This window comes from Neofelis nebulosa, chromosome 11, assembly GCF_028018385.1.
Source record: "Neofelis nebulosa isolate mNeoNeb1 chromosome 11, mNeoNeb1.pri, whole genome shotgun sequence".
NCBI lineage: Eukaryota > Metazoa > Chordata > Mammalia > Carnivora > Felidae > Neofelis > Neofelis nebulosa.
The window spans coordinates 67098364-67124325 of record NC_080792.1 but is presented as its reverse complement, the minus strand read 5'-3'; the positions used below and the strand labels follow the sequence as shown (position 1 = coordinate 67124325).

At 53.0% G+C, this 25962-nt stretch overlaps 3 protein-coding genes and 1 non-coding gene across 7 annotated transcripts in view; 1 reads left to right on the top strand and 3 right to left on the bottom strand.

The window, feature by feature from the left end:
• Positions 1-1320: 1320 nt before the first annotated feature.
• Positions 1321-9159, bottom strand: RANBP1 (RAN binding protein 1). Of its 2 annotated transcripts, none has more exons than XM_058693034.1 (6): positions 9002-9159; positions 7541-7677; positions 5216-5373; positions 2986-3114; positions 2254-2319; positions 1321-1746 (listed from the first exon to the last, which is right to left on the bottom strand). In XM_058693034.1, the coding sequence occupies exons 1-6, from the start codon at positions 9014-9016 to the stop codon at positions 1622-1624; spliced, it is 630 nt and encodes a 209-aa protein (XP_058549017.1). In that variant the 5' UTR covers positions 9017-9159; the 3' UTR covers positions 1321-1621. The 2 variants fall into 2 exon arrangements, with proteins under 2 accessions (XP_058549017.1, XP_058549018.1); XM_058693035.1 differs by having other exon boundaries at positions 1321-1743.
• LOC131490674 (small nucleolar RNA SNORA77) lies at positions 2097-2222 on the bottom strand. Its single transcript, XR_009251185.1, has one exon. It is a non-coding gene; the product is annotated as a small nucleolar RNA SNORA77 (small nucleolar RNA).
• A 206-nt stretch (positions 9160-9365) lies between the features above and the next one.
• On the top strand, positions 9366-14375 carry TRMT2A (tRNA methyltransferase 2 homolog A). Of its 2 annotated transcripts, XM_058693032.1 has the most exons (13): positions 9366-9492; positions 9655-9736; positions 9980-10542; positions 10801-10909; positions 11195-11376; positions 11563-11677; positions 11770-11885; positions 11964-12075; positions 12690-12812; positions 13026-13101; positions 13338-13532; positions 13649-13745; positions 13865-14375. In XM_058693032.1, the coding sequence occupies exons 2-13, from the start codon at positions 9713-9715 to the stop codon at positions 14094-14096; spliced, it is 1944 nt and encodes a 647-aa protein (XP_058549015.1). In that variant the 5' UTR covers positions 9366-9492; positions 9655-9712; the 3' UTR covers positions 14097-14375. The 2 variants fall into 2 exon arrangements, with proteins under 2 accessions (XP_058549015.1, XP_058549016.1); XM_058693033.1 differs by having other exon boundaries at positions 9436-9736; positions 13416-13532.
• Positions 14376-14924: 549 nt separating this feature from the next.
• Positions 14925-25962, bottom strand: part of DGCR8 (DGCR8 microprocessor complex subunit) — a 37653-nt gene continuing 26615 nt past the window's right edge. For both annotated transcript variants that reach the window (XM_058693030.1, XM_058693031.1), the window contains exons 10-14: positions 21730-21830; positions 21293-21399; positions 19399-19526; positions 17868-17981; positions 14925-16890 (exon numbers count right to left, since the gene is read on the bottom strand). In XM_058693030.1, coding sequence (XP_058549013.1) covers positions 16807-16890; positions 17868-17981; positions 19399-19526; positions 21293-21399; positions 21730-21830 — 534 coding nt within the window. In that variant the 3' untranslated portion in view covers positions 14925-16806. The remainder of the gene's footprint in view (positions 16891-17867; positions 17982-19398; positions 19527-21292; positions 21400-21729; positions 21831-25962) is intronic.

The following is a 25962-nucleotide window of genomic DNA, read 5'->3' as shown; positions in this document are numbered from 1 at the left end:
AGTCAGCCTGTGGTTTTACATCAAGTGGGATTTATCTTGTTTTGGAGCCCAAAGCAAAGACTATTAAACAACCATTCTGTGCTGAAAGGGATGTCTGACTGCCCTTCCCTGAAGGATCAAGCCCTGGGCAGACTTACACACATCAGTGCATCCAACAGAGGCCCATACAGAAGCAACACCTGTCCTTTACAACATCAAAATTCCAATTCAAGATAGGCAAGGTGCATTTCACAAGCTTCAATGTCCTTCCTTGGCGGGAAGGACCTCTGTGCCAACACCAACTTCAAGAGCATCCAGACCTGTACCTCTAGAGGCCCAAGGCTGCCAGAACACTATGCTGACCAGCAAAGTTTTGTTTGGCTTCCAAAAAAAGAGCAGCTTCCTTTGGAGGTGCATCCCCCAGAGGGAACAAGGATCCAAGGTTTGGAATCAGACACAGGTCACAGGACACATTGGGAAGTTGGACAGAACAGGACACAGCTAAAAGACTGGCCACAACGTAAAGCACCTCTAGCAGGTGTTAATGACCAATAGCCGAGTGAGAGTGCATCCACTCCAGACCCCAGTCCTAACTTGCTCCTCCCCCACTGGAGGGCAGTATGGCCACACTTCATAACCCAGGCGGTCTCCTGGGACCCTTTACCACATATGCTTTTGAAAAGCCTGCTGGTGCACTGAAAAGCCTTTCCCCCACTTAAGATAATGTTTAGAGACCATTTGTTTTATAAGACAAACCCCTAAATGGCACTAACCCATTTGCATTCTTGAAAACATCCCTTTATTTAAAGCTACTGCAGATGTCCAAAATTGCACCCAGATGGAGACACCATTGAGTGAGCGGGTAAGACAGTTCTCTCCAAGGATGGCAGTGAGCTGTCCAACAAGGGCTGTGGGGCCGAGTCCCACCAACACAGTGCACCAGACTGGACATGTGTGCTATGGGACTGGCCCTTCCCTCCACCAGGGCAGAGGGCCAACCAAACACGGCCTCAACCAAAGCCTGGAAACACACTTGGCCGTCTTGCACCAAAAGCCAGGGTACTCTGGCAGTCTTCCTTTCCCTACCTCAGAGGCAAAAAAACAACAAAAAAGTCTATTCCTTGCCACAGGGCAGAACCGCATGAGTCCCACCCCCACCCCCCAGCACACCTGCCCCACCTCAGCTGCATCATGGCCCCAGGGACCAACAGCTGCCCTGAGCCCACAGCAGAGCCAGAGGCGATGAGTGAGACCCGCAGCGCTGCTCCAACATCCTGGAGCCAGGAGGAACCCACACTGCTCCCAGGACAGGGCCGGCGCACACATGGTCCTGCCTCCGCGCAGGTTTCAAATGTGTTGTTTATTCACTATTTTTGATGACTATAAATAAGTGTTTCCACTATGGAAAAGAAAGTTAGCACAGTACGTTTTCATGACTGGGGAATGGATTTTCTGAAGTCATCTTCAATAGGGCAAAAACTTAGAAAAAAACCACCTGAATGTTGGAATTCAGTTCTTTATATAAAGTCCCTTGTAAAAACAAAACAGAATAAAAACAAACTGAAAAGAAGGGGCAGGGCAAAATTTTAAAAAAGAAAAAAGAGGAAAAGAATGGAAGGAAGAGAAAACAAGGGAAGGCGGCTTATTGCTCCTCCTCCGCTCTATCCTTGGTCTCGGCGTCTTCCGACTCCTTGCTCTCCTCCTTCACCGAGAGAGCTTCTAGCTTCTCGGCCACCTTCTCAGCATTGTCATTTTTGCCCGACCCTGCTAAGACATAGGGGGACACAGTAAGAAAACAGAGAAGCACCACTCTTCCCAACCCACCCACCTCCTGTGACCCTGGGCGAAGGCCACAGGGCAGGCCACTTCACCATGTGCCAGCCAAGGCAGCCTCCAGGGTCACCCAAATTAAGAGCTCACACCTAGGACCATGGTCAGGCAGCTCAGTTATATCGGGCCCCAAGTAAGCAAGTGACTGTGAGGACCTCTTGAAGCCCCTTTGGCCTCTGGTGGGCTCTAGCCAGACGTCATTTTACTTGACGGCCAGCCTGGGTGCTGTGAGGCCAGGCCAGTGAGCACATGCTTGGGGCCTCTATGGCTACCTCACTCCCCAGAAGCACCGTGTCCCCAGACAACTGCATCACCCTTGATAGGTCAAGGTGGTCACAGCACCCTGGGATGTTACTCTGGCAGACGGAAAAAGCACCCGCCTGGGGCTGCAGCCAGGTGCAGAGTGAGTCTGCGAGGCAGTCCCCACCCCCAACTCCACGTCACCTTTCTTTTCTCTCTCTTCAATCTCTTTCCTGCATTCTTCAAACTTTGTTTTAAATTTCTGTGCATCTGCGGAAAGAAGAGAAGAGACCTCCTAAGAGCCCTAAAAGGTCTGAAGAGCCAAGATTCACAAAGGGCTCGTCCCATGGGTGACTTAAGGACACAGCCCTGGGCTCACTCTTGCCTGGACCAAGCAGTGACTGTTTCTCAAGTCCCTCCAGGGACTGGTAGCTAGGTTGGCCCATCTCCCTCCACCTGACTCTGTGACAATTTGGGCAGAATGGTACACAGCACTGGTGGCCGTGTAAAACCAAGGGGTCAGGAGCCTCCTGGCCAGACACTCTGCTCTCCACTCATGTCAGAGTAGCTACTAGATGAGGCCCACTGGGCACTTGTGACAATCAGGGCTGGAAAAGACATCCAAGCTGGGGAGAGGTCACCATGGGCCTGGGATCCCAGCACCTGCTGGCAGTCAGGTGGCTGCGAGGGGACATGCCTGCCCTGGGTAGACTGGATGCCCAGCTCCCTTTGAGGTTAAGAGGGAAAAGGCACTGCTCTCATCAGAGCCCACATGAAGCCTCGAGGGTACACAGGTCGACTGCAGCACTCACATTCCTGCCCCTGAGAGAGCACCAGACAGCACAGTGAGACTGGTCCCTCCCACAAGCTTCTCACAGACACTATCAGTTCTTCCTGAAAAGCAGTACCCAAGGGCCTGGTGGCTCTTCTGCTTACTTTCAGCATTTAGGAAGCGGATGGCCAGCAGCTCTGGCTTGGGGCACTCATCGGCAAAGTCGGCGTGGGTGTTCCAGACCCAGGCACGGTCGCTGCCTGCGTTCGGCTTCAGCTCCATCATTGGCGTGACTGGGGAAGAAGAGCCATGTGAGGATCCTGACAACTGCTGCGAGACTACCCCGCCAACAGGAGGTCCCGCCTTGGGGTCCACCAACCAGGCCTAGACAAACTCCTGTGGGATACAGGATCTTACTCAAACCTCTTTGAAAATGTCCCATGTTCACTTAAAACCAGGACTGTCCTGGAGTGCCTGGGTGGCTCAGTCAGTTAAGTGGCCCAGTTTGGCTCAGGTCATGATCTCACAGCTCGAAGGCTTGTGAGTTCGAGTCCCACATCGGGCTCTGTGCTGACAGCTCAGAGCCTGGAGCCTGCTTCTGATTCTGTGTATCCCTCTCTCTCTCTGCCCTGCTCGCGCACTGTCTCTTTCTCTCTCTCAAAAATAAACAAACATTGAAAAAAAAAACAGAAAAAAACCAAAAAAAACCCAGAGGACTGTCCTAAATCTGGGAACAGGGTGACCTGCTCCCTGACGAGAACACCTCAGAAAGGATCTCCAATCCCACTGGAACAAGGGCTCCAACGCCAACAGAGCCACTCATGCCCAGCCCTTCCTGTGGAGCACCCATCATGTGGCTATGTCCTTGCTCAACCACACCATCAGGTAGCTGGCCCATTGGGAAGTGGGGGACAGAAGCCATAAGTGGGGTAATCATCCAGGAGGACATGGAGTCAGCTTTGCACTTGCCAGGGTCCCTAGGAGACAAGGCCACCACAAGTAGATACCATGGGCCCTAGTGACATGCACATACACCATGGAATAAGTAGGAATCTGGAATAAGCAGATACACCCATGTCCTCAGGCTCTGCACAGACCCAAAAGGAGAAACTGACTGCGCAAAGAACAAGAGCACACTTGTGCACCCCTGTGCCCCTGGCAGAGGTCTCCAGGGACCTGAGCATATATTGACCACCTGAACCGGGAACAGTCACACCATCCCCATGCAGACACCTGGCGAGCCCTTGACCTCTACAGAGCAGAGATGCCATGGCCTCCTGCTGCCACCACCCACCTGGCACATTAAGGGTCTATGGTATGTAGGGGTCCCAGAACACACCTGCAACTCAGAAACAACCCAGTGATATGACAAGGCTCCTGAAGAAGCATAGGGTGTCAGGAAGTCCCCTGGGGAGCGATTCAAATTGGAGTGGAGGCCAGGGGCCAGAGCAGACAGGTGGGGGAAGAGGGAGAGACACAAGAGGACTACCAGAATGGCCCCTAAGGAAGGCAAGAAAGCCCCTCCCTGCCACCTCTCAGGACTTCTGCAAACCCGCCCATCCTTCCACATCACCCTCAAGAGCTGCTCTGCTCAGGTTCCTGCCAGGTCACCCCAGGTGTCCAGAAGAGGGGCCCTCCCTTGCCAGACATGCATTCTACCCAGTAACACAGACACAGCACTGGATCAGGAATGGAGCCCAAGACACATCTACTTCCAAACACACATAGCACTGCAGAACAACCTAGCAGCCAAAAGACTGATATGGCGGGGACTTACTGTCACCCCTTCACAGGCCAGGCCTGGTGTGGCTTTCCCCAGACCCTCCCATCCCCCAACCATGTTGAGCCCAGGGTTAATGCATCACACCTGTTCAAGGGCCTCAACCTGTCACCACCCACTACCTGTTTGGTCTCACAGACACCTAAAGATGAGGCAGCCACCTTCTCTCTGCACCCCTTCCCCTCTGTGTTCTCACCAGGGAACACCCGGCAGGGACAGAACACACCAAAGAGTGGGAAGGCTGCCTACTGGGCACATCAAAATACAAATGGGAGCACACATCCTCACAGCACTGCCCAATCCTTGGGCAGGTGCTCCACGGACCTAAGCCCACACTGGGGCTCTGCTTCCACCCCATCATGTCCTTTCTGCTTGGGCTCCACATCTTGTGTGCTATAAGCTTCTCTGCAGGTCTGCTCTGAGTACAGAGCATGCTGGAAAACTTCATTTCCTATTTTAAGTTCAAAACACACTGCAAATATGCACTCTATGTCATAATGCACTCCCAGATTCCTAGCCCAGCACTGAAAGCAACCTGCCCAAAGATCTGAAAGGTATCCTCATGTGCAGCACTGGAACTTAGAGTGAAAACACACTCCCAAGAGGCCACCTACTGTAGTGGTTGGCGCATATCTTCAGGGTCTTGTCCCTCCTCATGAGGAGGCGGATGGTCCCTTTCTCCTTATGCTTCAGAAGCTTGACATCACCTGTGCCTCGTTCCTTCCATTCTGGGAGATCGTTCTCTGAAGCAAATCGGAATAGCTTTGCCCGCCTTCAAGAAAAGCCATTACAAGAGAGCTTAAATGTGTGTGAAGACAGAATAAACAGTCAAACGTTTGCTGGCAAACAACACTTATTTCCTGTACCTGGCGTCTCCACGGACGCCCCTTCCTTTCTTTGTACTTCTAGGACGATTAAGTCAAAAAATTACCAAAAAAGCAAAACAACATTCCTAGTATTTACTTGGAATAATGAAGTGAAAAAGAAAAGGGATTTCTACAACCACAGAACTTTCCAATTTTAGTATATGTGCTGCCGAAGCGAGTACAACAACCACAAAACTTTCCAACAGAAAGACACAACTTCTCAACAAAGACACCTCCTGAATATGCTGGGCTTGCCTGTGACCGTAGTGCAGGGGAGCCCCTGGTGTCCCATAGGGCTGCAGAGGGTAGCAAGGAAGCAGATGGAGGTTGAGGACCCCTGCCCTCCACAGGGCCAGCCCTTCCCTCTGCTGTGAGATACACCCTGTGTTTCCCAGGCCCCCCAACCCAGAGAGACCTCTGCAGACCTCTCTGTTCAGGCCACGAGGCTCTGGCCCAAAGTCTTGCCTTTTTGCTCTGAGTAGCACCTCACACTGGGCCCAGCCAAGGCTCCCACCCAGATGGGCTCCCATGGTGAGCCCAGCAGTCCTGCCTTTAGGACTTCAGGCTGATGTCCTCCATTGCCTTACCCACAGGACCCCAGCCTTGCTAGTCCATTTCCTGCACCACACTCTGCTCTCTCTCCCAAACTCAATTCCGTTACGGGAGACAGTGCCTTCACAAGGATGCCCCAAAGCTTTCACCTGGAGCCCAAGGGCCCAGACGCAAAGGCCTGACCTGCTGGCCTCACTTCCCTCAGGAAAGGCCTGTGTCCAGGACACTGAAAGCAGTTCTCGGCCCTGTGAGGGCTGAAGAGGGTAAGAACAGCAGCACCAGCTGCTGGGAGGAGCCAGCCCCTGGCTGCAGCACCATTTCCGGGCAAACCAGAGACGTGGAAAACCAGTATCTTCAGGGACTCACCTACCACTCTGAGACCAAGAGGATGTATATGACTCTCCTTCCCCAGGCCTTTGGGGGTGGTGGGAAAGGGCTGGTCTCCCCAGTCTGCCTTCCTCAGAGGGAGGGATCACTGTTCCTGCCCCCCCACTCACAGCAAAGCACTCAAATCCTCATTGGCTTCTTAGTTAGAATCTGAAGAAGGTGGGGGAACTCCACTTGGACAGGAAAAACGCTCCAGCCTGTTTCCATTAACTTGTGACTGAGTCTAACGTTTCCTGTGATTCTGAGTACAGACAACAGGTCAGTCTCAGCAGTGTGGATTTTGTCGCAGACATCTCAACACATGGCTGGTGCCAGTAATACTTAAAAACGACACATACCGTCATAGCCTCACACTGAAGGTGTCAAACACATGCAGGATAATATTTAGAAAGTAATCTCGATAAGCATAACACATCCATTTTCATTTGTAATTCCAGGCATTATTTTGTGCATTAAAAACGCTGAATTGGGAGTTCACAAACTTCAGGATGCCAAAGTCTGGCGTGCAAAAGAAAAATAATATTAATAATGGTAGAGACTCCCTATTCAACCAGAAGAAGGGGGCCATGGAAGTTTTGGGAGGTAGCAAGCCTGTAAGGTGACATGAACAGGAGGCTGTGGAGATGCACCTTGGTGGGCAGAGCAGCAGGGACAGGACACCAGGGAGCACCTGTGTTCTCCACAGCACTGGCCGCCGGGAAACAGGGGCACCCAGTGAAGAGTTATCCAAAGAGTAGATTCTAACAGCAGCCCTGATTTTCCACGTAGGATTAGTCATCACACAATTCCAAGCCCTTTCTTCAGCCCCAGTCCAATTTAAGGTCAGGCCAAGACCTTGACACCTGTAAAAACTGTAACTTCAATCTTACATTAAAAGATACGTGTTTCTCAGGATGCCTGGGTGGCTCAGTTGGTTAAGCCTCCAACTTTGACTCAGGTCATGATCTCATGGTTCATGGGTTCGAACCCTGCGTCAGGCTCTGTGCTGACACCTCTGAGCCTGGAACCTGCTTCAAATTCTGTCTGCCTCTCTCTCTGCCCCTCCCCTGCTCACACTCTGTCTCTCAAAAAACAAACATTTAAAAAAAAAAAAAAAAAAGATACATGTTTCTGGAGCAACATGAGCTTACTTACATTTTAAAAAGCTCTTCTTCATCTTCTTCCAGCGTTTTAATTTCTTGCTCAGGAAGAGACACTATAGGCTCAAACTGGGGGTCATGGTTGGACTCATCTGCATTCTCGGTGGAGGTGTCATGGTCCTCATGGGTGTCCTGTGGAATGAGGTGCAGAGAGGTGACTCTGCTGGTGCCAAAGCATGCCCCTCACCCAGAGCTCAGCAGTGGGCACCCCTCCTAGTGAACGGCCTCATCCCCAAACAAGAGATTAAGCCCACAGTCTTTCACATAAGGGTTTGCATGCACAGAGTGCAATAAGATGCTGAATTTCAGCACCCTCCCCAGATGCATCAATCACATCTGTGCACATACTGGGGCTCCTAAATTGAGCCACCTACTGGCAGATGAGAAACTGCCTCATCACTTGAACCTCAGTTTCCTCATCTGTAAAATGTGGATAATCACAAGGGCAAATGATTAAAAGATGCAATGACAGAAGAGGGTCTCAAGTGGAGTTGTCACCCTTTAATCAAAAAGCAACCATTTGGGTTTTTACGGGTTGAGAAAAATCTGTGCTCTTGCTTAATAGAAAGGAAAAAGGTTGCTACAGGATGGCTAGTGCTTACACGCAATTCACAATTCTATCAGCAATTTGATCTTAAATCAGAAAGTTGATGTGTCAACAGAAATCGTACAATGAACCCTAAGATTCTGATGCAATTTATTAAACTACAGGGCACAAAGAATCATATTTGAGGTTCAAGTCTCACAGAACACGTGGCTTGATGATCTATAAATCCGTAAGCTGGGAGACCTCCCTACCAGACTCGAGCCAAAAAAGAAGATATATAAGCTTTCATTGCTTTCCTTGGTTGGATAAGCACTGCGGCTCCACCAGGGTCAGCTCACCCGAGCAGATGCCCTCAGACAACAAAGCCACCCCGACTCTGGGTCGGTTCGACCAGGGCCCGTCCACCCCGCTGAAACGTGAGTTTCTGCCACAGAGGCCTGTGGCGGCTCAAGACGTGAGAACAGAATGAATGAAGTACTGCGTAGGCGACGGGAGGAAGGGACGCACGGTTTTGGTGGGAAGCCTGCAAGTGGGCCGAGCCAGGGGAAACCCGCCACCCGCCCCACTTCTCAGGCGAGCGGCGAAGTAAACTCGAGACCGAGGAGTCGGGGCGGCGGGCCGCCCCACGCCTGGATGGAGCTTCCCGGCCCCACTTGGGACCGCCCCAAGGTCACGCGGGCGCCAGGCAGCCCCCGAGCCCGCGGAGCCATCGTGCGACCTGGCTCCAAAGGCCTCCACCCCCCAGGCCGCGCTCCCCAAAGTTCCGACCCCGCGCCACCGAGGCCCCACAGGAGCCGAGCCCACAGGCCAGCGGGGGTTGGCAACGGCGGCGCGGGCCGCCCACGTGGCCGCCGATAGCGGCCTCGGCCTCCCGGCCCCCGCCCAGTCCCCACCCGAGCCCGGCCGCACCTTGGCGGCCGCCATGGGGACGCGGCGGCGGCGGCTCGGCTGGCTCGGTCGTCGCTGGCTCCGCGGCCTCTCGGCGGCTAGTCGTGGCTCCTTTCCTCCGCGTCTGGCGCCGGCGCCTCCCGCCCTCCCGCTCTTCCCTCCGCCCCGCGACCCGAACCCCGACCCCTGACCCCGGCGGCGGGAAACGCGACGCGATTCAAAACCAGTGCAGCTTTATTGGCTCACACGGCGGACATCTCATTGTCCAGCCCACCCCGCGCTTCCCGCCAAAACGCCCGCGGCGCATGCCCGGCCCGCCCGGCAGCCAGGGGAGTGAGTACTCCCGGCGGCCCCCGCGCGCGCTTCCGCCCCACCGCAGCGCGTGCCCCTCGAGCACGAGAAAAGGGCTGGGGGTAGGAGGTGACGCGTGGTGATGATGTCACCGGAAGCCAGGATGATAGAGACGCGCGGCCTCGGCTGCACGCGCTGGCGGCGGGAGAGCGGCCGGCTAGGTGAGCGGCCGGCGCAGGCCCCTGGCCGGCAGGCGGCACACCCCATGCCCGAGGCCCGAACCTGAGCACGGAGGGTTCGAGTCCCGCCTTGTCCGGGGTGGAGCCGGGGATAGACCTCGCGGCGTCGCACCCGCCCTCTGAGCGCCTGCCTCCCTTTGCCAGGACCAGGACGAGGTGGCGGAGGCAGCCCTCGTGGAGCCCCCAGTCCGGGCAGCGGACGATGAGTGATAAACTCGACAGTGAAGTAAAGTGAAGGGAGATTCTGATGGGAGACCGGGTGGGAAGGGATGGAGATGGGGGCGGAGGGGGAAACCCCTGGGAGAAAAGTGGGATCGGAGGTGAGGTGAGTTGGGAGAGGAGGGAAGGGAATGGGGGTGAGGCTGGGCATAGGGTGCACTAATGGAGGTCTGGATGTGGGGCTAGCGAACTGGGGCGTTCAGGTTCTAGGGTGCAGCCCGCAGCCCAGCCCCTGCCTGTCTCCACACAGGGCCCTGTGCCCATGGAGGGCTGCAGCCAGGACAGCAACAGTGCCCAGGGCAGCCCTGAAGCCCTAGCCCCTCAGGAGGAAGAGGAGGAGGAGGAAGGTGGGGCTGGGGTGGCTGCAGAGTCTGTACCTCAGCCTGGGCTCTACAGCTACATCAGGGACGACTTGTTTACCTCGGAGATCTTCAAGTTGGAGCTGCAGAATGTGCCTCGCCACGCCAGCTTCAGTGATGTCCGACGCTTTCTGGGCCGCTTTGGCCTACAGCCTCATAAGACCAAACTCTTTGGGCAACCTCCCTGCGCCTTTGTGACATTCCGTAGCGCCGCTGAGCGGGACAAGGCCCTGCGCGTGCTGCACGGTGCCCTCTGGAAGGGCCGTCCACTCAGCGTGCGCTTGGCCCGACCCAAGGCTGATCCCATGGCCAGAAAGAGGCGGCGTGAGGATGAGGGTGAGCCCACAGCCACATGCATCGCAGATGTAGTGACCCCATTTTGGACCGTGCCCTATGCTGAGCAGCTTGAGCGGAAGCGGTTGGAGTGCGAGCAGGTGCTACAGAAGCTCGCCAAGTGAGTGCGGGTGATCACCCTCTTGGCCCTGGAACTTTGCTCAGCTCTATGCTTGTTCAGCCATCCCGTGCTCTGTATAGACATCCTTAAGGCCTGCATGGTCTCTTGGGTAGCTAACCACTGAGACCCATGTGTAACCAGTGGGGACACTGAGATCCCAAGGGAGGGGCCCAGAAGACCCGGGTATTTGGAGAGTGGCTGGGGAGGGTTGCAGGGGCAGCGGGCTGAGTCCAACCTTGGCCCCACCTCATCCTGCAGGGAAATTGGGAGCACCAACCGCGCCCTGCTGCCCTGGCTGCTCTCACAGAGGCACAAGCACAACAAGGCCTGCTGCCCGCTGGAGGGGGTTAGGCCATCACCCCAGCAGGTCAGGCCCGGCTGGTGTGGCCAGAAACTCACCTCATGTTCTTAAAGGAGCTCTTCTCACTTATCTTTGCCATCCCTTTTCATGCTTTGTATTTATTTTTCCTATTTCTCACGTGACTGTTACTTGTTGTCAGCCCCATCTCCTGGACTGCCAGGCACTGTGGGGGAACTAGAGCCTCTTGCTCACCACCATCTCACTTGATGAGCTGTTCTGTCCACTCACAAGTGCTGGATGGCCAGGGTAAGGTCAGGCATGTCTCTCTGCCTCCCTCTACCCTCCCTGCAGACCGAATATCGTAATAAGTGTGAGTTTCTGGTTGGCGTCGGGGTGGACGGGGAGGACAACACAGTCGGCTGTCGGCTTGGCAAGTACAAGGGCGGGACATGTGCTGTGGCAGCCCCCTTTGACACCGTGCACATCCCTGGGGCCACCAAGCAGGTGGTGAAGGCTTTCCAGGAGTTCATCCGGTGAGGGCTTATGGCTGGGCTAGGGGCCCCAAGAAGTCCTGAGGTGGTGGGAGCAGAGGGCCTGCCTGGGGGATCCTGGGATTGTGATCTGGTGGGTGGGGCTGGAGGGGAGAGCAGGGAGACTGCTCGCCCAGTCCTGGTTGGCAGATATTGAGGACTCAGGGCCGCTCATGGCTCCCACCACAGGTCCACTCCATACTCAGCGTACAACCCAGAGACATACTCAGGCCACTGGAAGCAGCTGACTGTGCGCACCAGCCGCCGTGGCCAAGCCATGGCCATTGTTTACTTCCACCCTCAGGTCTCAGGCAAGGAGGCCCTGCTGGGGGAGGGTGTCTGGGCCACAGTGAGTTGTGATGCAACTTTACAAGGCCTTTTCTACTGCTTACCCAGAAGCTGAGCCCTGAGGAACTGGCTGGGCTGAAGGCCTCCTTGGCACAGCACTTCATGGCAGGGCCAGGCAAGGCCACTGGGGTGACCTGCCTCTACTTTGTAGAGGAGGGACAGCGGTGAGGACCCTGGGTAGGGATGGGGTGGGTCTCTGCAAGGGCTAGTGATACTGATGGACCTTACCCTACCATCCACAGAAAGACTCCCAGTCTGGAGGGTCTGCCCCTGGAGCACGTGGCTGGAGACCGATGCATCCACGAGGACCTGCTGGGGTTGACCTTCCGGATCTCCCCTCATGCCTTCTTTCAGGTAGCCCCAAATTTCTTAGGATCATGAGGACACATGGAGGGAGACCTGACATGATATCAAGTTGTGATGGAGACAGCGGGCTAGGGCAGTGACAAAGGATTAGCCTGGCAAGAGACCTGGGGATAATGTCCAGGCAGGGGAGCCACAAGGATTGTAAAGTAGATGAAAGATCATTTGCCATTGGATTCTTTGACAACCCTCTTGGAGAGCCATATGTGGGGTGTGAGAACAGGAGCTGGAGTAATGCCAGGGCTCTGGTGTGAGCTCTAGTACTCAGAAAAGAGCAATTATGAAAATTGATTGAGGGGTGGTGATATCAGCATCATTGCCTTTTAAAGCTAGGAGACTGAGGTTGCCAGGCAACCCTCATGGGATTGAGGGTCAGTCTGAGGACTAGGCTTCTGGCTCCCTGATGGTTAGACGTAGGGGAGGGGTAGGATCGGGAGACCTAGGAAGAAAGTGAGCGAGCCAGGAATTGGGCCACAGAGGCAGGAAAGATGCCCAGGGAATGCAAGTGTTTGGCATGGGGCAGTGGGGGAGGTGGGCAGGAGGGGAAGCCAACTTGGGCAGCAGGCCTCCCCTGACATCCTTGGCACTGCCGGCTCACCCTCCAGGTGAACACCCCAGCAGCCGAGGTGCTCTACACAGTCATCCAGGACTGGGCCCAGCTGGACACAGGGAGCACAGTGCTAGACGTGTGCTGCGGCACTGGCACCATTGGCCTGGCACTGGCCCCGGTGAGCCCTCCTGCCCTGCCTGTGGATACCCTCCCCACACTACCCATATTGTCACCTGCCTCATGATCCTCCGTGATCCCCAGCCCGAAGACTAAGGTTAACCGTAGTCTACCAGATTCTCTTCCACTCTCCAAATGCCTCCTGCTGTTCCCTTCCCTAAGAAGTCCCCAGGATGGGTCAGAATGCCATGAGTCTGTCCTTTACTGGTTTCAGAAGGTGAAGAGAGTTGTAGGAATTGAGCTGTGCCAGGAGGCTGTGGAAGATGCCCGGGTGAATGCCCAAGACAATGGTGAGAGCCAGCGCCCCACAAAGGTGGGCAGCAGATGCCTCTGCTGCATACCTCAGCACAGCACCTGGGACCCACCAGGTGGTTCTTAGGGCCCATGGTGGGTGGGGTGAGGGCAGAGTACAGGAGGGCTCCTATTACGTGAACTTAACACATGTCCAGGATGCCTGAGGCTGCCTGATGGGGGAAGGTGAGCAGGCTCCCTAGACAACAGGCTTTCCTAATACATCTCTGGCCAGGGACTTCAGGACACCAGGCAAAGCCCTGTGGGGGAGAGTGTCCTTGGTCCCCTGACAGGGCTGTCATGCCATGTCCAGAGTTGAGCAATGTTGAGTTCCATTGTGGGAGAGCCGAGGACCTGGTGCCCGCTCTGGTGAGCAGACTGGCCTCCCAGCAGCTCGTTGCCATCCTGGACCCTCCTCGTGCTGGCCTGCGTAAGTGGTCTCCATTTGGGGGTTGTTAAGGGGAAGACGGTGGGCAGGGATGTTGGGATGGCACACCAAGCTGTGCAGCCTCAGACCTGATGCCCATCCCATCTGGGTCTCCTCAGATTCCAAAGTGATCCTGGCAGTCCGAAGAGCCGAGAACCTCAAACGGCTCCTGTATGTCTCTTGCAACCCCCGAGCAGCCATGGGCAACTTTGTCGAGTGAGTGTGAGGTGGGGGGATCTGGGGTGGATTGGGGCCCTGCACACAACCTCCCCCTCCTCCACAGGAGCCCTTTCCAGACTCACGTGGCTGATCTTGACACTCCTTTCTCACCACAGCCTCTGCAGGGCCCCATCTAATCGGGTGAAGGGCACTCCCTTCCGGCCTGTCAAGGCTATGGCCGTGGACCTGTTCCCGCAGACCCCGCATTGTGAGATGCTCATCCTGTTTGAGAGGGTGGAGTACCCCAATGGCACAGGGGCCCTGGAGCCCCAGGACCCTCCAGCCCAGCCCCCACCAGGGTCCCCAGATGATACCCTGCAGGAAACTGGGGCTTCCACCTCTTCCTAGGTCCCTGGAGCACTAGAAACTTGCCCTTTCAGAATAGGGCCCAGTCTTCATTACCGGGGCAGAAGCCAAGGGGCTCCCCAAGTCCTTGCCTCACCTCAGGATGCTCAGGCGAGCACCTTGAGAGCATGAGACACAGCTGCCCCAACCAGGGTCAGCCTGTCCCCATGGACGCTACGCTCTTGTCCCCTACCCACCCACCCCCACCCCCCCCACTCCTCTTCCCAAGTTCCTTTTGGGCTAGCTGGGGCACAGGGTCAGAATAAACCATTGCTGAACTACTGGCATGACTGATGAGCATTCAAGGTTGGCAGATGGGGCCTGCCCCTACTTTATCCCCCTACTGCGGGTGGGGGGGCAGGGGGAAGCCAGCAGGGCCCCTTGAGCACCCTGCCAAGACTAAGTCTGACCCCCCAGCTGCCAGTCCCTCCACATGGCCGGGAGTCACAGAAAATGTGCCAACAGTGCCAGATCTCATGCTTATTATCCTAAGAGAAGAAACCGGGAGCTCACGGCTCAGAGCCAGTTGTGCATGTGGGGTGGAGACATGGCAGGGGGCCAGGCCTATCTGCTGCAGGTCAGCCCAGCAGGCTGCACCACTCTTCCTGCACCCCGAGGGGAGGTTCCATCCCCAATCTGGCCCTGAGCTCTGAAGGGAGGCCACTGTTATGACCAAAGGCCAGGCTGGGACACTGCTCAGATGTTGCAAAAGCAGTGTCCCCAGGCAAATGCCTCAGCCCGGTGAGACAGGCTAAAGAGGGGGATACTGGCAAGCTGAGGGTCCACAAAGCCCCATAGCCTCACATGGTTAGAAGAAACAAACGCCAGTCATTCCCTTTTGGGACAGTTTTGCTTTATGCATTCAGACAATCAAGGCTCACCCTTAAAGCCACAGCTTAGCCACCACCTGAAAGGTACACAACAGGCAGTGGCCACATGGAGGTGGCATCAGTACAGGCTCCACCTGCCCTCTGCAGCCACAGCGTGGCTGTGTGCACACAACACTCACACCCACATAGGAGGGACAGAGGAAGGACACGGGGAGGCTGCAGCAAAGCTTGCTGCCTCTAGTAACGTGTGCACGAAGCTTTGGTTCACAATGGCGCATCTGGCTGTTCTGAGAGCAAACAGTCACAGTCAAATGATTATTCACAGCTGCAGACAGGAGGCAAGACAGAAGCAAGTGTCTAATTACAGCAACTTGATTTAAGGGTTTTGTTTATAAACGTCAACACAGAAGCCAACCTCAGTCGCATAGGTGGCAAGGGAGGGATACACCGTGGGTGGCACACAAGACCCAACATTGTCTTCCTGAAAACAAATGCCATCAACACCAACCACGGGGGACATGATGGAGAACAGGCACACCCGTGGAATGTGACAATGCAACCCAGCACTGGGTTCCTGCAGCTGACAGTGCACCAGGAGCACACAGCACCCTGAGCAGGCCCTGGTGATAGGGAACTGATGACTACCTGTACCTTGCACATGGGGACAACCAAGGGCCCTAAGCACACCCACATCCTCTGGGGTTCAGGGCAGGAACACACTTATCCCTGCACTGGTCCACAGGAGCCACTTGGAAAACACAGGCTGCTGGTCAAAGTAACAGGCTGGCCACCAGGCCTGGCTGCATAGGGCAACTGCCCTTGAAATCCAGTGAAGCCATTGTCACAGGGAAGACAGCCACCATCCATGTGTTTATGCCAGGTCTGGAGAAGAGTGCCACTTTGTGATCACAGATGGATTGCACTGAGGGTCCTTATTTCCTCTTTTAAAATCCCCATGCTAAAATGCATTAACTTGTTTATATCTGCTACGTGACTCCAAATCTACCTTCTACTCTCACTGTAAAAGTTTCTTTCCAAATGCTAAAATTTCATAAAAGCTTTAAAAATTGATGGGTGGACAGATGGACTTGACTGTGCAAAAATCATTAGTAAAAAGTTGCCAGAGGCCAGTGAAGGTGAGGGGCCTCAGTGTCTTAAGAAGGCGTGTTTTTAGGACATTAAGACTTACTCAGAAAAATGGACCGCACGCCAACCCAGGACCAGGGCAACAAGCCAGGCATACACTGGCAATGCATTTCAAGGATGGCAAATAATCACCTTGAGGGTTTGCCTACAATCTCTGAAAAATAGTTCTGATTCTAAAATTGTGTTTATTTTAAACCAAAAAGGTCTGAAATACTCCTTCCTGTTATAACCTTTTCAGAGAAAAAGGGAAAACACAAGAGGCAGGGAAGGGGATGGGGGTCCCAGCGTGCGCCTTCTGACCAGGTCCCTGCAGTGGTCTGCGGGAACCCTGGGCACAGGGTACCACAGAACTTTGCCACCACTTTCTCATTTTATCTGACATTTGTCAGTGCATGTTATGTACTGACACACATGAAAACCTTCATCAAACCAGTCTGCAGCAAGTCCACATAAGCAGAGGTTATCCACAGTTATTATCAAGCTCTTGGCTTCCACCTGTGTGGACAAGCAGAGTCCATCCTTGAACACGCCCACTCAGACCTGTGGGCGGCCCCCAAGGAAGAGCTTTGTGGCCCTGCTGTCCCCCTGCACCAGAGCCCCACCCCTCTGGCCCTGACGGCAGATGCCTGGCCGCAGGGGAGGAACTCAGATCGGAGGCCTGAAGCTGCAGAGTGAGTGGCGTGAGGTCTCCCTGGCAGCAGAGCTGGCAGTCCCCGCGCCTGACCCTGCTGCCTCCCTCATACGTCCACAGTGCACAGGGGCTCGCCACCAGGCTGGGCAGACGCCACAATAGACATCTTGGGTTTCTTTCGTGTCTCCTCCTGAAAGAACATCAAAGGTCAGGGATGCCAACAAAGTAGGAACATGAGGCCAAGCGCAACTTCAGGCAAGAGGCTCCTGAGGCAGGGTGGATATGTGAGGGGGCAAGCTCAGCACACTGGTGCCAGGTAGCCTCTGGAGTAGGAGGGCACCACTGCTTTGCAGTATACCACATGAGAAGGAAGGTCTGAGGAGTGGACCAGATGGGGGCTGGCTGGGTCTCCCTGGATGCCATCTCAGAGAACTGTGTGCTGGTGCTTCCCTGGGAAGCAGACCACACACCCAGAAGTGAAGGGCCAAGGAAGTTACAGCCACCAGGGACAATCACGTAGGTGGTTCTCTCTCCCCATCCCAACTTGAGGGCAGGTTCTCTCTCCCCGCCCCAACTTGAGGCATCTCCTGGACCAGAAAGGCCAAACATACAACAGATTCTCATTCCCCACCTCCCCCTCCCTGGGGTTTTATATAGGCCTCCAGGCAAATACCACAGCTTCACAAGGTCCTAGCCTAGAAGACCCTCAGGCAAGTGGTTTTAGGAAGCTTCATCAGGACTAAGCCTTACCCAGGTTCAATGTTCTGTGAACCATGCTCCTCCCTCACAGAAATGACAAGGACCCAAAGAAGAAGAGGCCCAGGATGGCAGTCTGTGTCCCACAAGACCCTGAGAATGGGAGGCCTGGCTGGTATAACGTCCCTGCCTTCAAACTGAGTACTGAGTGGAAATACCCAGAAGGCAGGTCCTTCACAACCACAGGCCAGGGCTGAGAGTTCTATAATGTAACTAAAAAGTGAATTGATCTGATGCAAATGTCATGAATGCTGAAATGCAAGGAAAAGCACATCTACCCTAGAAGTGTTGAGGCTGACTTCCCTCCCATAGCTGCCAATGTGGCTGTGCTAGGTGCCCCTCCCCTCCCTTGAGGGCAAGAGGATGAGGGTGCGGAGGGGCCTTTGGTGCTGGCCGGGCCTGCACACTCACCCTCTCCTCAGCCAGCCTCTTCATCTCCTCCTGTAGTTTGCTCAGGATGTGCAGGTTTGGCTTGTTCTTCTTGGCATATTGCTGCAGCTCAATCACACTTTTGTCCGAGGTCTCCTGGGGAGCACAGCACCTTGCTCTCAGGACTGCCTGGGGCAGGCCCCACAGACATATTACGGCCAGCAGCCAGAGCTGCACTCCCAACCCACACCTGGCAGCTGACACAGCCACAGAGAACGCAGACCAGTCCACAGCTGCCCAGCTCACTTTCTGACCATACTACCCCCACTTCTGCCTCACCCTGAGCAGGCAGAAGCCACAGCCTCTTCCCTTCATGGGGCAAAGGCATCCTGGCACCCAGCCGCCTCCACTCCTGCCATCGGCTGGGCACTCGTACTGCCCAGACCCTCAGAGTGGAACGATCAGAGTACGGCCTCCGCCAGCAGGGACAGCGTGCTGCCCAATGGGATAAACCCTGGCACTGGGGCCCAGCTGGGAGCCCATCAGCCCTAGACACTGCGCTCTCTGCATATCTGCAAACCTCCAACTTTGAGAACAGGATCAAGCTGTCCTGAGGCCCTTCCTGTCTGAAAAGGCCATCTCTGAGGCCGCCTGCTGTGCCTTCGAGTGTCAGACTCCACCTGTCCTCCAAAAGATACAGGCTGAGGCTGTGCCTAGACTGGACGCTCATCCTCCAACTTAGGGAGAGTTCCCACTCACAGGCCAAAGCAGGCTTTTCTCAATCTTAGCCCAAACAAGATACAGCACAAAAGTAAAGGCACGTGAAGGCAGAACTCAGCCTCATCTGCAGTCATTGGAGTTTTCTCAGCAACACATATCTGGAGGTTCCTCTCTAAGCACCTTGGGGGCCCAGTGTCACCTCCTTAAATGCCACATGGCCACCCCTCCCCTCACTGGGATGCAGGTAACCCAGACTATTTCTAGAAACATCAGGGTAAAAATAAACGTAAACACCTCCCAGGACTTCCCTCCACCCCACAAAACATACAAACCTAAGGGTACTGGTTTAAATCTCTCGATCCCGGCAAAACAACAGAAACTAAACAGATGACGTGTACAGGTGTTTAGTTAAAAAGAAAACTGGTGTTCATAAGCAGGAAGAGGTGCCCTGCATCTCTTACTCTCTCTTAAGCTTCTAGGGGTCCTCAAATTAATCCAAGGGCTTGCAGTTCCAGTGTGGGGGAAGGGGAGACACCAGGTCTCAGCTCAGAAGCTTCCTCTCCACTGGGGCTGGCAGCACTCACCACCTGTACGTCCTGCTGGACAGGCTCACCCCACACAGCCAGAGCCAGGCCCAGGCTTCTCAGGGAGGGAGACACAGCATGAATGACCACCTCCCACCTTCAAGGTCACAGACATGGCTCAGCAAAGCGCCTGAGAAGCAGCCTTGAACAAGAGCAGAGCTGCCCAACACTATCTCCGGTGACAGCAGGACCTCAAACAGGTGTGCCACGGTGGAGGGAGGATGATAAGCACAGAGGCTGCCCTAGGTCCTAGGGAGGAGCCTGGTTACCTGTTTGACCATCTTGCTGCTTTCGCGACCATACATGCGCAATAAAGACCCCCAATTCTTGACATGTGGGTGCAGCAGCTGAAGGATTTTCTGAGAGGCTAACTGTTTTCCAACTCTCTTATTCTTACCTGTGAGGAAGGAAGAGGAAATGTGGAGAGGGAGTCACTAGAACATTCAGCTGTCAACATGGCCACCTTGCCTAGAGAGGAGACACACCTGCCATTCCCCCACCCAGCAAACGGCATGTTCTACAGGAGGGGGTACAGACGTCTTCCACCACTGCAGTCGGCACTGGAGTCTCACAAAGCTGAGACCAGGACCCGCCCTAACCCCATTTAGTAGAACAGCTCCCTCAAAGGCTTCAGAAAATCAGAATGGGCCCAAGGTCATAACTTACAAGGCCTCCCTCCCACCACACCCTATACTTCCAGAGATACAGACAAGCAAAACGAGCACCATGAAGCACATAGCCCAAGGCTCCTTGGGGACAGGCACAGGGGAGGGAGGCTCTGCCAGAAAGCCCAGAGGAGTTTCCAGAGGGTGTATGAACTTTGAAAGAGGAGTTTCTATGTATGCAGAGGGAAGGTGGGGCCAGGGAGCAGAGTGGGTCTGGAGAACAGAGTGGGTCTGAGTGCCAGGAGATGCCTATGGCCAGACAAACCGAGGTGGCCACACTTCCCAGATAGGGAGGTCAATGGTGCCAGCACTCCTTCTATGCCACACCTGCCTGCTCCAGAAGGGGGCTCAGTGAGGACTAATATCTGCTGAATCACAGGGGACACCCAGGTCTGTGAGTTCTGTGATTTTCCCAAGGTCAACTTGTGTGTTACTTTCTAGTTTACACAGCACTGGGTTTGTGTTTATAGTAGTCATACAAAGTTTTCTTTTAAAATAAAGTTGTTTTCAGAAGTGGTTACTTTAGGGGTGCCTGGGTGGCTCAGTCAATTAAGCATCTGACTCTTGATTTCAGTTCAGGTCATGATCTCAGTGTGTGAGTTTGAGCCCCACGTCAGATTCTGCACTGACAGTGCAAAGCCTGCTTGGGATTCTCTGTCTCCCTCTTTCTCTGCCCTTCCCCCCACTCGTACATGGCACACTCTCTCAAAAATAAACATTAAAAGATAAGATAAAATAAAACGTAGTTATTTCAAAAACCAAATTCAGTGGGGCGCCTGGGTGGCTCAGCCAGTTAAGCATCCACTGGCTCAGGTCACGATCTCATGGTTTGTGAGTTTGAGTCCTGGATCAGGCTCTATGCTGACAGCTAGCTCAGAGCCTGGAGCCTGTCTTCAGATTCTGTGTCTCCCTCTCTCTCTGTCCCTCCCCCGCTCACACTCTCTCTCTCTCAAAAATAAACATAAAAAAAATTTTTTTAAATAAAGAAGTTAAAAATAAATAACCAACCAAATTTGGTAAATACTGCAGGTGGTGTACACAAAGACCAGAAATGGGGCAGGCACATCACCCAGCACAGGGACACAGAGTAGGGCAGGGCAAGGGCTCTGCTGCCATTCTAGGACATCCCTCCTCCTACCACAGGGACCATGGGCTGGATGGGGCACTAGTGGCAGGAGGGGGAAAACATGGCCTAGCCAAAGTGACCAGCCCAAGCCCAGGAACTAGGAGGATAGGGTTGGTACAGGCAGGACTACCACAGTCCCACCTCAGACTGACCGGCTTTCAGACAGAGGTCGATAGGAGATGCCAGTGGACACGGAGGACTGCGGGTGGTCAGCACACAAGGCAGGAGCTTGGGAGTGATGCCAGGGTAGTGGCCTGAGACTAAGCCCCAGAGGCTCAGCACTCCCAGACAGGCCACATGGCAGTGTGCAACCTCCCCAGTGGTCAAGGGAAATTGCAGTGGGGTGACAGGGAGGAGGGAGGCAGTCCTTACACCAGCCGCGCACTGTGTGTTTGCCGCACGCCATGACATATTCACTCTTCTGGTTTTTACCAGGAACCACTTCAAACTTGATGGATGTATCACCCATTCCATGGTTTCTTAAAGAAAAAACAAAGACAACCAGTGCCATCGGCTGAGGACAAAGAAATGACAGCTTCAGGAAAGGCTTTAAAGGCTCTCTGAAGACAATGCCAACCCTTTCCCCAAACCGCACTTCTCAGCTGAAAAGGAGGGGATTCTCCTGATCCGATCTCACAGGCTCTGACTGACCAGCAGGCACAGGGGCTTCTGTGCACACAGGGAATACTTGCAATGGCTTGGCCTTTAGCATCACCTCTTGAACCAGGATAAATAGCTAGTAAAGACATTGGGCACCAAAAGAAAAGCCCCCACACAACCCTACTCAGAAGGGGAAGCACCCGCCCTACCTTTTAAGGCACTCGTGAAGGATCTGATAGGGAGACAACAGTCCGGCCTTGCTGGTCAGCTCGTAGACCCGTGAGTCCTCGATACTGATGTGGTTAAAATACTACAAAACAAAGCAGCCACTCCTAAGTGCTGGACCGAGCCTGCTGGCCTCACGGAGCTGTTCCCCATGCTGTCTGCTTCCCCCAGAAGCTTCCTGTCATCTTTACTGCCTTGAAGAGCACATTGCGCCCCCACCTCATTGTCCAGCAGCCCCTCTGAGACAGGACAAGCAGTGCTGTGCTAGGTTGGAGAGTATGCTGCAACGGGGTGGCAAAGCTTGGTGCTGCCTGGGAGCCTTTTCTGAATCTGAGTCTGACCAATTAGTCAGAAATCTAAAGACAGACAACCTTAGAAAAGAATTTTGAAGATCATCATAAGTGAGATTATAGAAGACAAAAGGTAAATCAGACAAAAGAGATGCACTCTAAAAAGGCCAAGCTCTCTGAAGGCTGTGAAGGGCCTGGCCTGGCTCCTGTTTCAAACACAGAGTCATCCTGTCCTAGCTCTGAGACCAACTGCTATGCCCAGAGAACAGAACAATTAAAGGGTTAATGGGAAACCACTTAACCAGTTGAGGGGGAAAAAGAGAAGTTCTGCACAACAGAGGCAGGCAGCAGCCAGGAGGCAGCGTTGACCCCAACCAGACTTGGGCCTCTGCTGAGCCGCCCTCTGTGAATGGAGGATGTGGCCTAGTTCACTCAGCACAGCCCACCTCCCTGGTGGGGACTGCTGGGCTTCTGGGGTTGCCATAGCAAGGTACCACCAAGTGGGTGGCTTATTTATTTTTTCACAATTCTGGAGGCCAGAAGTCCCAAAGCAAGGTGTCAGCAGGCCACGTTCCCTTTGAAACCTCTATGAGAGATTCTTTCTGGACCTTCCCAGGTTTTGGCAGCACCAAGCTTTCTTTAGCATCACTCCCAACTCCACCCAGCCTTCTCTCCACTTCCCTCCCTCTTCTTACAAGAACACAACACTTATAAGAACACTACTCTGGGCAGGGAGGCAGGGGTTCCTCTCTCAGCGGACTGTGACTGAGTGAAGGAAAGCAAGGTGACATTTCTAAAGGGAATTGCTGATTCTGGTGAGCTAGAAATCTCCCTACTCTCATTTGGCTACAGTTTCCAACAGGTCCCCACAAGATACCTCCACTTACGAGCATCTGCATCAGCATGGATCAGTTTCCAGGGAAAGTTATTCACCAAGACATCAGGCCCTAGACCCATCCTTAGTGGCTAGCCAGGCAGCCGACCCATCCATGGTGGCTGGCTCTCTCATTTCAGCCCTTTGATAACCCAGTCTCTAACCAGCAGTCGGCACCTGGGCTGTGGACCTGTGGTCAGACTGAGCAAGACCACCTGTGTACCCATGATCCTCCCTGACAGAGCCGAGGCAGACAAACACATGGCAGAAGAACACACACTAAGAAGCCCAAAGATATCCAACAGACGCTGGCAAAGGCCCATACCACAATTACCTGCACCAAGAGCCACAGTCACATGTTGCAGGTTAACCTGCAAGGAGCATGTAGAGACTATAGTACAAAGGGCAGAAGTGGCCCAATGACAACAGTACAGAAGAAGTTTGGATCACTGGTGCCCAACAGATACTGAAAGACCCTGAGAGAGCACCACAGACAGACCAGCACCCATAAACCCAACAATTTAAATAAAATGGACCAATTCCTTGAAAAGTGCAAATTACCCAAACTGCTCTATTCAAGAAGTTGAACTTGTAGTTAAAAGGTCCCTTCAAAGAAAACTCCACACTCAGATCGTTTCATTGGCAACAATTACCAAATATTTAAGAAAAAAAAAATTATACCAATTCTAGACAATCTTTCAAAACACCACAAGAGGAGGGACAATTGCCAATTCATTTTATGATGTTAGCAGTACCCTTATTAACACCAAAGAGAACTACAAAATAATAATCCTCACAAACACAGGTGTAAAAATCCTACATAGAGTATTGGCAATTCGTAACCATTAACACATAAAAACAAATCTATGCCATGCCCAAGAAAGGACTTACTTAGCCCAGGAATGCATTAAAAAAAAAAAAAATCTATCAACATAATACATTATATCAACAAATTAAGGAGGAAAAAGTCTGTAATATCAATTGATAAGGAAAGGCATTTGACAAAATGCAACATCCTTTCATGATAAAAATACTCAACAAACTAGGAATAGAAGAATCCTTCCTCAACCTGATAGAGGGCATGAACAAACAACTAACACCTAACATCATATTCAATGGTCAGAGACTATATGCTTCACCCCAAGATCAGGAACAAGACAAGGATGTCCACTCTCCCCACTGCTACTCAACATGTAATGGAGCTTCTAGTCAGAGTAGTAAGGCAAGAAAAAGAAACAAAAGGCATCTAGATTGGAAAGGAAGAAATCAAACCATCACAGTCAACCTGGTCGGTACATAGAAATCCCAAAGAAATCTACAGAAAAACTACTGGAACTAATAAAGCAGTTCAGCAAAGCCACAAGACATACGATCAATATACGACAGTAAATGAGATCGCTATACACTAGCAATCAACACAACTGAAACTAAAGTGCTACTCACAACAGTTCCAAAACACATGTGAAATACTCAAGTCCAAATCTAGTAAAACATGTGAAAGATCTGCATACTAAAAATGACCAAACACTAATAAAAGACATCAAAGACTTCAATAAATGGAGAGATACACTGGGTTTGTGAACTGAAAGACTCAATACTGTTAGGAAGTCCATTCTCTCCAAATTTATCTACAGATGTAACACAATTCCAATCAAAATCTCAACAGAACTTTTTGTACTGACATACTGTTTCTATACGGAAGGGAAAAGTAGCTGGAGTAACCAAAAAGTGCTTCTGAAAAAGAACAAAGTTTGAGGGTTTGCACGGATTCCAAGAATTCATGTCATCAAGAAGGTATGGCATTGGTGAAAGGTCACACAGATCAAGGAGACAGAGTGCAGAGATAGACCCACACACACATGCTCATCTGGCTCGACAGACATGCAAAGGCACCCAGTTGGACATATACTTATCATACGGCCCAGCAAGGCCATCTTGGGTGCTTAGCTACACTCACGTGGAAAACCGGAGAGCCTCACAGCAGCCAAATGCTAATCACCCAAAAATGGAAATGCACTCAACACCCCTCAAGTAAGAAGAACATACTAGGCACTGCCCTGCAGTAGGCACACTCAGCAGCAAAAATTACCCAACCATCGACACCAGCACCAACACAGATGATTCTCAAGTGCATCACTGAGTTGGAGCTTGGTTCTAAGGCTACCTCCCCTGTGACTCCACTGATAAGACATTTGGGAACTGGCTAACCTACAGAGATAGCTCAGTGGCTACCTGGGTAAAAAGAAAGTTTTGACTACAAAGGGGCAGAAGGGGGCAGTTTAAGAAAACTGGGAGGGGGAGAACATTTGAAAATGTCTTGATTGCGTTGTTGGTTACATGACAAAACTACACGTTTCAAAATTCACAGAAGTGTACCAAAAAGTGCATTTACCACTCTATAATTTTTTTTTAATTTTTTGAGAAAGTGAGCAACTGCGAACACACACGAGCAGGGGAGGGACACAGGGATAGGGAGAGAGAGAATCCCAAGCAGGCTCCACACTATCAGTATTGAGCCTGATGGAGGGCTCAATCTCATGACCTGAGCCAAAATTAAGAGTCGGACACTTAACCAATCGAGCCACCTAAGTGCCCCGAACTCTCTATTGAAACCTAAATTGGTCGGGGGCGGGGGAAGGGAGCCAAAAAAAACCAAGTCACTAATGCCTAAATTCTAGAACAAGCATGAACCAACCACAACCAACAGCTACCTAAAAAGCTATAAAATACTAAGAAGAAATCACCCCAGGTCTTGTGAAAAGGCTCAGTACCAGTTCTGCTCATCTGTTTTTGCCTTTTTAATCAACACCAAACATGCTATGCCCTGAGCCTCTGCTTCCATGGCAATTCTAGAATTCTGGATATTCTATATCCACACCACCATTGCATGTGGACTTTGTGCCACTGTACGTCAAGGACAGCAGTGCATAGCGAGAGCTCCCAAAGAACCAGGGCCTGCCCAGCCAACCTTGGCATCCTGCCCCCACAGCTGGAACTCTGGAGCCACACCTCCACAAGGGCACCATGGGGAAGAGGGACTGCCACCCACCCAC

Bases quoted from the DNA above. Each gene is read 5' to 3' on its own strand.
- RANBP1 (XM_058693034.1), bottom strand. The intron at 5,374-7,540 runs GTAAGTAAGCTC...CTTTTCTTGAAG, and splicing joins GAAGAAGAGCTTTTTAAAAT to GCGGGCAAAGCTATTCCGAT. The intron at 3,115-5,215 runs GTAGGTGGCCTC...CTTCTTCCCCAG, and splicing joins GATATGCGCCAACCACTACA to TCACGCCAATGATGGAGCTG.
- TRMT2A (XM_058693032.1), top strand. From the start codon at position 9,713: ATGAGTGATAAACTCGACAGTGAA. The intron at 10,543-10,800 runs GTGAGTGCGGGT...CTCATCCTGCAG, and splicing joins GTGCTACAGAAGCTCGCCAA to GGAAATTGGGAGCACCAACC. The intron at 12,813-13,025 runs GTGAGCCCTCCT...TACTGGTTTCAG, and splicing joins TTGGCCTGGCACTGGCCCCG to AAGGTGAAGAGAGTTGTAGG.